The sequence below is a fragment of the Mycteria americana genome, chromosome 11, assembly GCF_035582795.1.
Source record: "Mycteria americana isolate JAX WOST 10 ecotype Jacksonville Zoo and Gardens chromosome 11, USCA_MyAme_1.0, whole genome shotgun sequence".
In the NCBI taxonomy this organism is placed as follows: domain Eukaryota; kingdom Metazoa; phylum Chordata; class Aves; order Ciconiiformes; family Ciconiidae; genus Mycteria; species Mycteria americana.
This window is the reverse complement of record NC_134375.1, coordinates 15,199,040-15,211,439: the sequence shown is the minus strand read 5'-3', so window position 1 is coordinate 15,211,439 and position 12,400 is coordinate 15,199,040. Positions and strand designations below refer to the sequence as shown.

At 41.0% G+C, this 12,400-nt stretch overlaps 1 protein-coding gene across 20 annotated transcripts in view; it reads right to left on the bottom strand.

The window, feature by feature from the left end:
- The window catches only part of FOXP1 (forkhead box P1), a 392,035-nt gene that overhangs the window by 61,848 nt on the left and 317,787 nt on the right, over window positions 1-12,400 (bottom strand). For all 20 annotated transcript variants that reach the window (XM_075514033.1, XM_075514034.1, XM_075514036.1 and 17 more), the window contains 2 exons: window positions 8,101-8,260; window positions 1,665-1,869 (listed from right to left, as the gene is read on the bottom strand). In XM_075514033.1, the coding sequence (XP_075370148.1) occupies window positions 1,665-1,869; window positions 8,101-8,260 (365 nt within the window). The remainder of the gene's footprint in view (window positions 1-1,664; window positions 1,870-8,100; window positions 8,261-12,400) is intronic.

The following is a 12,400-nucleotide window of genomic DNA, read 5'->3' as shown; positions in this document are numbered from 1 at the left end:
AGATCCCAATTACCTTCAGACCACAATTACAGGACTCAAGACACATGGATTTCCAGTTCTGCTTGACAGTATACACACGAGAAAATTCTTTCTTCAGAACAGATTCCTCTATTTCCACTGCATTTCAAACTTCACAGCAATGGCATACTGTTTCCTCGGTTAGAATGCCATTAGCAGACAGCACATGCCTCTGTTCAGTGAAAGAAGATCCATTTCACTGCATGGGTTTTTGTTTTACATACTTGGTAAGAAAAACATAGATAAAAAATTTATTGAAAAGTCATAAACCCATCTTGTTCAGCTCTATATGCAGCAGAAAGGGAATTTAATTGTTTAATAAACATCAAATTGTTTTTAGTATCCCATGTAAGTCTTCATGAAAACCATGTCCTTGACACTTACATGCATTATAAATGTATAAGCCGATGTTCCCCCACATGTCCTTGCAATGGATATAAAATGATGCCTTACACACACAGCAGTTCTTTCAACAGTGGGTGTGCTCTCCTTTAAAAAAATCTATCTATTCCCAACAGCACTATTTTCTTAATATTAGAAAGATATAAGAGGTATTTATATAGCTTCCCTATCAATCTACTTTCAGACCACCAGAAATATAAACTCTATGGCTTAAAAATTCCATTATCCTCTTTCTAATGAATGAAAGGAGGAAGGAAAGACAAAGCCATCAGTTTCCATAAAATCCAGCTTTCACTAGTGTCTGCTATAACATTTCTAGATGGGCAAAGGGACTCTCCTGAATGCAAAGAAGCACTGCCCTCCCCGCTGCGCCCACGCTGCTCGCGCGCTCCGGAGACCCTTCTCCTCCTCCTCCGCAGCCGCAGCGACACCGAGGCTGCAGCAAGCACTGGCACCCACGGCCTGAGCTCCTAGGACCGTCTATCTCACCGTAAGCAAAAGTTATGTTGTTAGACATGCCTCAGTGAAATCTGGGGGTGTAAAGAAACAAACCTGCAATAAAGCATCCTTTGGAATAAAGCAGAACCCGCGCCGAGAAGCACGTCAACAGACAACCCCTGATTTAAGCCATTTCTTTTAACAATGCAAGCCTAGCAAGTATAAATTAACTCACACTTTTAAAAGCCAAACACCACCAGTTAGCTAATTTTATCACACTTAAAAAAAATCCACTTTGTTTTAGAAAATCCTGGTGAACTCAAGCCTCTCCTGTCTTGTGAAAGCAGGTAAATACAGAGTAAAAAAAGGCCAACGTGTTAGATGAGATGGGGCGCTGAAACTTGGCAGAAAAACGGGTGGGAAAACAGCCTGTACTGACCAACAGATTTTTTTCCTCACCTCCAGCCTGCAACCCCCAAAGCACATCACGAGTAACACCACCCGGGATGCAAAACGCAAAAAAACAGCTTACACTCGTCACACTTCCCCCAATATGCTTAACCAATGCACTTCTAATTAGCTAATTGTGCCCACATTGATCCAATTAACAAACCATAAAGATCTGAACAAAAGGAGCGTATTCTGCCCAGTGGAGACTCTATTCAACCACGCCAAAAATCAGACAGAGCAAGATGTGGAGGACAAAACCGAGGCCAAGGCGGTTGGCCACCGCTCCCAACAATTTCGCCATCATTTCGGCACGCTGTTCAGAGATGCTCACGGCTGGAAACCCCACCAGCACCTACCTCTCCCGTTTAGGAGTGTGGACCGATAGCTGTCCATTAGTTGAGGCGTGCGGGTTGATGATTAAGGAGGTCTTAGACGGTGCGGAGGAGGAGACGCAGGTGGTGGACAGGTCCAGGCTGCTGTGGTTGTTGCTGGCTGCCTCCTCCGCTGTGTGCGAGCCTGTCACTTCCTTCCAGAGCTGCTGCAGTTCTGTTGGAATCATGCCTGAAACAAACAAATTGGATAATTAAATCAATTAACAGCTAATTCGGCCGTCTTCAAACAGTAATTAAATCAAAGAGTCAGTAAACAAAGCCTAGTGTTAGTTGTGTGAGTGTGTGTGTGTTTTTGCGCATGTATTTTTTTTTAATAACTAAAGGCTAATACTGAATACTGCGTGTCTCTGCTATATTTTCTGGTGTGACACCTGCAATACCTATGTAATGCAAAAGCCAGGTGTGGGGCAGGGGGGTCCACACAACAGGACATCCACCCCAAACTCCATGTTAATTATTATTATTTTTTGTAATCAAAATTACAGAGGGCCCATTTCCAGAGTCCCTACTCAGGCAGAAATTGCCCCGAGCTCACAGCAAGGCTGACAGCAAAGGTGACCAAGGGCTACTCTGCAGTCAGCCGGAGAATTTTTTTTTTTTTTAATATACTATTATTATTATTTTTTTTTTTTAAGGAAAGGGAATACTTCCTAACCTGTTTTAAAAAGAAAGGAAGGTCTCAGGAAAAAAAAAATAATACTCAGCTTTATTATTATGACAACATGAACCACAATATGACTAAGTTTTAAATGATGACAAATAGCTTTGTTATTAAATATAGTTTTTATTAATCACTTTTAGACATAAATTATGAATTCATATTGTCTTCCTGAAATGCTTTTCAAATTTTAACAGTCAAATTGATTATACTATGATTATTTCATTAACACACCTATCTTTCTCATTAATTTTGGTTTCTCGAACTGCTCACTTAATTGATGGATGTGTCTACTGAAAAACTGTATAACTTTCTATACAAGTAACACTATTATTACTGTCATTTCTTAGATCAATGCTAATGAGCCATTCATAAGTAAAATGAAAACAGAAAATAAGCTTCAAGAAATAATTAAAAAAAATAAAATATTTTTTTAATTGTGCCAAAATGGACACCAGGCTTAGGACATTGCATTCAATACATAAGGCGAGTGAAAACTTTGCAAACTCCAGTGGGTCAAACTGAAGGCTGGAAGGGGAGCCGTGCGCATCAGCATGACACGGGCTCACACTGAGATCATGCTTTTGGATAAAGCTTATGTTTGTGACATGATCAAACAAGTCAAGTTTCTCTCACTGAAGACTATTTCAGTGCTCTTTCAGAGAAGGCCATGGGAAAAAATTGGCAGTAGAGATGCATCACTTAAATATTCAGGGGGGGAAAAAAAAAAAAAAAAAAAAAAAGCCAGTGCCTGTGTGTTTTTAAAGAGGTTTCTCATCACTGTGCTTCCAGATCATCATTTGGATGACTGTTCATTGTTTCAGCATACTGTAGAACTGGAGCTATCCTAAGGAAACCTGCCATTTTCTGAGTGTATAGCAGCAGCTCACACAGGCATGTATCTCACCAAACCTAAGGTATTGAAATAAAAAAAAAAAAAAAGGCAGTATGCATTATATTCATTTGAAACACATAATAAAAAATGCCAAGGTCTAAATTTAATTTATTTTTGTCATTTAGAATACAATGGATAGATAATCATCTCAACGTGATCAGCCAAACATCTTTACTTTGCTAAACTGTTAAAGATTTTAATTATGCTAGCTTTGGAGAGCACTGGTCTAATGAGGCGATAGACTCCAGAGAATCTAAGTGGTTAAGAACTGTGAAATGAGTCTGATAGGATTTTTTTATATTCACCGTGGATCGTTTGCATATCAAAGAGGAGTAAATTATTGCACGACAGACCAATAACCTTCCCCGCCTTTCCAAGAGTAGCATTAACAAAAACAGTTGGTCTCCGGTAACGGTTCACTACAAAAAAATGCTAAAATCCTTAAGTATCTGCAATTAATATATATTATGAAAGAGGCTTCAATTTATACATTAAGTGATCAGATATTCTTAGGACACATCCGTTTCTCTAAAGCCACGTCATTTTCCTTTCATCAGACCCAAATGCCAATTATATTTTGATGGATTTTGTCCCAAATGAGCATTTAGTTATTAGACGTATTCAATTATTACTTGTCCCCTGAAATTAAACCTCTGAGCAAATTAAACAAAGAAAAAGGTCAGTACACAAGCCTATGTCCTGTTTTGCTGTATCTGGGCTATTATTTTCAAACACCTTGCGAAGTGACAGTGTGGGATGTATTTTTATCTAACACGCTTGACAGGACTGTCTGCGCACTAACAATTACCTGTGAGCACGGCTGACCCTTACACCACTGTTTACTCAATTGAAACAATAGTGAATAGACTTGTCTGTTGATGATAACATATTGATATGAGACCATATGAGTCGACACCTATTTTTATTTTCCAGAATAAGCAAATAGGGAAAGAATAACTAGCTTTTTTTTTTTTTTTGGCCACCACCCCCTTATCTGGATTTCTGCAGGTTTTTAATTAGAGACAGGCTAGCACCCACCTCCTCTCCCTGTCCCCCCTTCTCCTCTCCCCTTCCCCTCTCCTCCAGGTCACTCCTGGATCTACTAATGCTTTATCCCAAGGAAAAGCTTGCAGATGGTACAGCCGTTAAAATATACATGCACGTAATATTTATACCTCGTTGTAGATCCTCTAAAAGCCAAGGGGTTTGGTCTAACTTCCTATATAAGCGTAACTCATATTAGCACTAACAACAACTATACTGCATATTGAAAGAAAAATAAAAACTACCCAGTTGTGCGGGGGAAAAAAAATACTGGAGATAATAAGGAGGTTTTCAGGCTGGGTGACACTAAATTAAAGAGTTAACTGTGATGTCATACACGTCTGCACACAACCCGTTGCTTAAAAATGACCACATCGTTGACATCACTTGATTAATAAAATAAAACTAAAAACCCCCTTCCTCCTCCTTCCCCAGATTTAGTTCTTTTAGAATAATTCTGGAGAGAACTCCTAGCTAGCCTGTCAAACTGGGCAGCTGAAAGGTATGCTCATTACTCATCCAGCAAAATGGTTAAATAAAATAATAGAACAAATGGTAAAAGCAAGTCAAATAGATCCACGAACACTTGCAATAAATTATGTAATTTACCATTTAACAGTTTCATTTTAACAGCAAGAGCTAAATTTTAAGTCAGGTTCCCAGAACTGCACGGCAATTACCCGAGATCGCTACTGCTGGTGCTGCAACTTCATACGTACCAGTAACGGGATTTAGACCTGAAACTGCCAAATCTACGGGAGCAATCAGGCACCCAGACGTCTCAGTCCTATTACTTTCACTCACAGGTGATCTGAAGTGTGTTTTGCAGTTTCATTTTGCAGGTACTAAAGATCTAGCTCTCGTAGCTCAGAACACTGCTGAAATGTGGTTTATTTTTAAATTGCTACTATGTACAGATGTAAAATCTAGATTATAGATGCGTCTAAATACAAAGCAGAAAACATTACACAAATATAACATTAAAGGATGTGCTATTTTGTGTAAGACAATAGGCAAGCACTAAAAACTAAAATACAGCTTTAAACAATGTATTAGTTCTAAAAACATAACAAAAAAATCACTTACGAAGTAGCATTCTCTGCTTATAAACATTTATTACTATTACAGATACTTAAGAATAAAAGCAAAATGCTTTTAACTGACTTCATAGCTACATTTACTAGAGGGATGATTTTTTTTTTTTTAATACACACATTTCTAGTATTTGTCTTAGTCTTGCAAACTGTTCTGAAAACAAAAGGGCACGATATATGTAATTTCTTATTTAAAAAAGAAGTGTACATTACCAATTATTTTAAACTATAGCCCTGGCTCTTCATTGCATTTTTCAGGACAACTAGTCGCCTTCATTATGAAAGAAAATGTAGGCACAGGTTTAAAAAATGTATGTTGTGGGGACAGTTGACAGATTACTGCTCATGGAACTCAATTTCCCAACCCCAGGTATCACCGGCTCAAAGACAAACAGAGTTGCTCAACCTCTTTGTGTCCTTGTACCTCCATACCCAGGTGACCATGTTCAAGCAAGCAGAAAGTTGATTTAAACCTCATAATGACATCAGTTTTAAGCCATCGTCTCTCTGATAAAAAAAAATAAAATATCATACCGTATTGCAACCTGCCTGAATTCTCAAGTTACTCTTTCCTCCCACTGCCGAGCCCCCGGCTCCAGCCGCCCCCAACGCTCGCAGCTCATTTCCCTGCAAGAACCAGCCCTTTCTGCTTATGTTTATGTCGTCTCCAGCGGACAAGTCGGCACCCCTTAGGTTTTAAATACGCTTCTCCGCGAGGACTAATAGTTACACTACCCTGCTAACCATATCAATCAATGCCACGACTGCTGAATTACCTACTGGTGTCTCCGATGTGTTACCGCACAGATTACACTTCATGCATCACCACATTCATTTCTTTCACATTACACATGAGCGTGTCTTGTCACTGCCCAATTGCCCTCCTTTGGACAGCTTAACTGATGTACTATACAATGAACCTTACCGAGCAAACTTAATAGTATAGGAGCTGTGGGAAAAATTAGAAAGGTTGAAGCTTGAGTCCGGTGGGTGTGTGGGAACAGCCTGGGATGCTTCCAACAATAAATCTGAAGTGTAATTAATGCACGACACAAAATTTTCCAAGTATAAACGGCATTTTTTCTACATGACCTTTTTCCTGGACTTGTTTCACACCTTCTCCCCATCACACCGCGCATCAACGGTGCCTGACCAACTACCACCCCAGGCCTGATCCTGCAGCTCTCAGCCAGGCACCACCTTGCTCTTCATCAGCCTCCGACTCATGCACAGGACTAGCCTAGACCAGGTGTTCAGCTTTGGGATGCTGGAGAGCTAAACTGAGTCTTGTAGAGGGAGGTGTCAGGTCCCCAGAAGCTTAGCCTCTCAAGACAAGAGTTAGGTGCTCCAATACCTTTGTGGGTCTGGCAAAAATAAGCCTAAATAAACCACGCCAGCCACATGGCAAAGCAGACTCCACTCCCCAGTTTTGTCTCCCTTTATCCATATAAGTTAATATTCACCAGCCACCTTGCTCTCCTTTTTGCAGCTACACACACAAAAGGAGGGTGAAAAACAGAAGCAATTTTGTCCCCCCTCCCCCTTTAACTGAACAGAGCTGAATGTAAACTCGTTATATGGTTTAGCAACTAGTAGCAGCCCTAAGGCTGCTCTGAAGAGCCCAAATCATTCCAACCTCAGCTGACTCAAGTTGTTGAGGTGGATGTTTAAATTTATTAGGGGGCAAGGGAAGGAAAAAGCATGATTATTCAGAAATACCAGTATCATGGTTGAAAGACCTGGTCTTCCCTGAGCCATGCCAACTTTGAATAATCTGCCTTAATCACAGCAGCCAGAGCTCAGGCAAGTCCATTAAAAAGTCCCAAGGCTTGCAGACAAACCCAGTTTAAAAAAAAATAAATAAATTCAAGCCAAAGAGGAAAAGAGAGAATAAAAATCCCAGGTTATAATCACTGCCAAAAGTATTGTGATTTAAGTAGTTACTGCTTTCAATGTATCAGTATCTCAAAAAAAAAAAAAATACAAATAGGGATTTCAGCAAAGCAGTAACTTCTTGCAGAGTACAGGACTGAATAAAGCTGTAGGAGGATCTAATTGTCAGTAACACCATTAAAATTAAATGGAGTTAATCCCAATTTGCCTCAGTGTGGAGGGAGAAATGAAGCTATGATGTACACAGGCAGTGAAATGAAGACCATGTAAACAGGCATGGAGAGGAGACATTGCCACCTCTCCCTCTCAGCTGCAGCAAAGGGCAATCCAATTTCTACAGTTCGTCAGTGTGAGGACCTGAGCTCCTCTATGCCCAGCTCCTCGCCAGGCTGGAACCAGAAAGGGCCCAAATAACACATTAAAAAAGGAAAAGCTGCTCTCACACTATCCTTAGCCATGAACCCAGCACCAAGAATCGATTAAGACGCCTCCTGTGAAGGATTTCAAGCTCCGATTAGTACAACCAGCAGCTTCGAGTCCACCAGACTGGTTATAGCTGTGCAAATTGAATCTGAATTCCAAACTGTCCGCCTCCCGCTAGCCAGAGCGGTCCACGATTTCGGCATTGCCCTTCTCAAACAGTATCTTTATAATGCCCATCCTGCCTGTCAGGATTTTTCTGTGATTATTATTTTATGAGCCTATGAGATCTCTCTCTCTCTCTCTCTCTGTCTTACTGAGTGACAATTTTGTTTGCATGGGTGTGCATGCTATTGCTTTGCCAGACAGCTGGCAGCTCCCAAACCCCTCACCTACCTTGTGCAAGGGGTTGCAAAGGCAGAGTAGGCTGGCCAGGCTGGATCGTTAGCAGCCCCTGACGCTGCAAAGACAGGAGGTGCTGCTGTTGCAACTGCTGCATCTGTAAGAGTTGCTGCTGAAAGGCCAACTGCTGCGTAGCCACCTGCTGTTGCTGGGGCTGGAAAAGAGGGGGAAAAAAAATGCACATTTGTCAATACAGAGTGAAGCATTAACAGAGGATTTACAGGGATCCTTGTCTCAACACACTTCAACTTCTGATCGCAGTCACCTGGTATCAAGGCAAGCTAGCGAGCCCACCACCCCATATCAAAGACCCCAAGTCATGCTTAGGTGCTAGAGCTAACCACAGGGCTGCAGTCGATTCCCACCTCCAGTGGTTACTTTCATCCTACCTAAATCCCTCCTGCCATCCCAATTAAAAATGTATGCAGCGCTTCCTGGTCCACGCTACCACGTCACCCAGGTCCACGTGGTCGTGTTTTACCCCAGAAGTGGCTGCATTTCAGTGGTGAGTAAAGCAAACGCTGCTGGCAGCTGTTAAAGTCCTGGGTAATTCTTTGAGGCAAAGAACATGTATAACGTGAGAATCACACCACACGATCACATCGCACTTGGATGTAATGAAAAACAACCCTGCACTGCGCTCTGTTTGCTCATGCAAGGGTTGTCTCAACTATTAAGGCAATACGACTGGCTTAATTTATGGTATTTTACACTTACTCTCTCTTATTCATCCATCAAGCCCCACAATACTTTCTGTTATGTTTGGAATTATTCTGTGCTGTATTTAAGGCTGCTACTTCTGCACTTTGAAATTTTTAATTATTCTCACTAGAAAGAAGATGGAGTTCCTTTACTCCACAGGGATGTGAACCTTGAACCTTCGAGGTGTAAAAGAACATGTTGCTTTTCTCACTACTGTACCCGGAGAAGCTTTTAACTACTCTGTTTATCACTTCTGACATAAATAAATGAGAAAAAATCAGACCTTTGAAGAAGAAAAACTTCATCTAATATTGTTAATTAGCCATGACAAACGATGAAATAACATTGTAAATCTTTCATAGAAACAGCCACTAGATTTTAATTACACACATTCATAATTTAGCAAACAACATCTTACTTGAATGTGAGTGTTTAATATGTACAGTACTCCAGGCTTCAGAGTCCTTAATTTTGTTCAGTTAAGGAAGCCTCTAGGTTTTGCTTCCATGCTCATCTTGTATTTTATTTGCTTTGTTCTTTAAAATCCATGAAAGGCTTTGCATTTTGATAAATATCTTTTTATTTATTGTACAATGACAGGAGGAAAACTTTTGTTGTGTAAAACATCAATACATCATGCCAGTGTTTAGCAGTTCCTTGTGCTAGCCAAAAAAAATTAATGTAGATTTCCTTAGTAATTATCTGAGTGATAGAAAGATAATACACTGCAGTAGTACAATAAATAGAAGGAAATTATCTAATATCCCTAATCTGCTAGGAATCATATCAAGGTGGAGGTCTTATACACATTATGGCTAACAACTATGGAAAGAAAATTAACTCTTACAAAACTGCACACTTTCACAAACAAACCCCAGGCAGATCCCAAGCTTCTTGTCGCCCTTCCTTGACACCGAGCCAGAGGATCACTGGCCCCATTCCCTACTGTGTCAAGCAGGGAAAAAAATCCACCAGAGCTGCAGGAGCGGGACTGAGCGGGACTGCCAGGGGTTTGGCCCCCGCCTTCTTGTACCACCATGCCCCATCAACCTCAATACTGCGACCAACCGCGTACCCATGACTGTACTGACAGGAAAGTTAATTTATCTTCTTTCCAAAGAAAATCTAGGACTTCAAGAGCACAGTTAAAACAAATAGGTGTTTAGATATTCTGAAACTTGGGAGAGTTTTCATTTCTTTGCAACAGCTTGCTCAGATCCTCTAGCTCAACTATTTGCAACAGCACCAGATGAATGCAAGCCCCAACAACAGTTATGTTAAGAGTTAAAGTAATGTTTGCCTCCACAAATATGCATTTTCTAAATATATATGTACTTAATATATATTTTTATGTATATAATAAATGGTATTACATAAAAATCTAGTTACAGTAAGCTGTGCTTTACCTATTTGCCATCTGAGTGTAAAGTTAGCTTTTTTTTAAAAAAAAAAAAACAACCTTTATATAAATTGGCTGATGCCCGTTTTGGTTGTCTTCTCAGCTATCCTAAGAAAAGCTCTTGAACACTCTCTACTTTGAAAAGCCAGGATATAAAAGTATACAAGGCCCATTGTCCAAGAAAGAATTTAAAAGCAAGACACGTTGCCAAACTGCGCTCCCCACCCAGTTACCAAACACAGGATACAAGGCAGTTTGTTTACTTCTCACAATTGAATGCATACAAAAAAGGTCTCAGTGCAGTCCTGTTGTCAGGTCAGTAGTCAGTGTTAAAATGCTGAAATATCCTGATAAAACTTGCATTTTTGATCCCCTCCCTAAAGCTTCTGTCAAAGGTCTGTTTTCCTTTCTTAGGTTACTCCCTACTGCCTAACATAAACTGTCACAACTGCCGGAGGACAAACGGCCCCGTTCGGAAAACAAGGCGCTCCGTCCAGCGCCACGGCACCAAGCGGGATCCTTCTCTAAAGCCGCCCTTGCCTCGGCGAGGCCCGACTTCGCCGGGGGAGAGGCAGCCCCGCAGGCGCAGGGCTGAGATCTCGCCCCGGCCCCTCTTGCTCCTGCTAATGGGCACCGCGCAATGCTCGCCCTCTGCTACGCCGCGCAGCCCTCGAGTAAAACCCCCAGAAACCTTACTGGGGTCCGTCTGTTATCCTGCTTGGGGGTCGGATCCCTTTTACCAGCGGGGCTTGGGAGATTCGTTGTGGTTTTCTTCTTTCACGACGGTACAATAGGACAAGGCACTAACAAAATGACTTGGGGGATGCAGTACATGAATACACTTGTTCCATCTGTCAAGGTACAAACTCAGCCCTCGTTAGCACGGCAGCCGCCGGTCCCCACCACAGCACTGCTTGCTGTGTGCCTGACCATCAGGTTGTTTGTTTGTTTGTTTGGGGAGGGGGGGGGGGGATTAAAAGACCACCGCTTGCATGCTAATTTAGGAAGAATAACCTCCTTAAGGCAGGAAAAATGGGGCTGAACAAACCTGCAGGACGAAACACATCACTGAAACAGGCCTCTACTAAAACCATCAGCAAAAATACCCCCCCAAAACCCGAGAAAAAGCCGAAAAGACTTGGGCCCCTTGTTCTCTTAACAGCTATCGTGTTAAAATGCTCTTCTTGAAACAGGAAGGAGTCCTTTCTTATTGTTGCTTTCGATACTGTAATATCAGAAGTGTGACCACAGTAAATCAGTGTGTTAGATATTGAAATGCCATCACATTGTCTAACTTCCCTTCTCGTCTTTTTTAACACAAAGTATTTTTTTCTTTAAGCTCCGAGCCCTCATCTTTGTGTCTGAGATGCTCTCCTGTCTGACAACAGCAATTTAGAAGAGTTAACTTTTATCGTTCATTCTGCTGTGTAACTTTCCCCTTCAAATTTCTTTATCTGCCCTCTGAGCTCATCTGAACTTTCATGTTCTCCCAGCATGCAGGCTTGCATTCAAAACTATGTCTAATAGACCAAATAAGAGGTTAATAAGAAGTGGCAACAGAAAGAAAAAATACAATCCCTGGTAACTGATAAGAATGACAGTGGCAGCCCTTTATTGTTTGTCTTCAAATATAGAGTTAAAGATCTTTAAAAAACTAAATTTTGACGCCTTTGAAAAGAAAGAAGCACAAAATAACAACAGGGGGTTATTGCCTGCCAGCCACAGGGGAGAAGCTCCATAATTCTTATTCTCCCTTTTGAAGGCTGTTAGAAATCTGATTCAAAAAAGCAACAGCAGAAGGAGAAAGCCTCTTGAGGCTATCGCCATTTCCTGTGATCATGCATAATGCGTTTCAAAAGTGGGTTTTTACCAATTCTGTTGATCAATTGCACCTCCTTCATATTCCCTCTTTTTTCTGCTGTGTTTACATCTGATGTGACTCAATGACAAGCGCTGTCTGAGACTGTGAAACAGACCTGTCATGTTGATTTATGGGCGCATCAAACCACGACTTGTCCAAACTGAAGCTCGCAGTTCATTAATTAGAGAGTTGTGACTTTGAAGTCAGCTTTCAGACTGTGGTTTTTAACATTTGGCTTAATTTATATGCTCTTGAATGTGGATCTCTAAGGAAAAAACTGAAATTCCCTTCTTGTCTTTGAACTTCTTTTGACCGCACAATAATCATTTCTT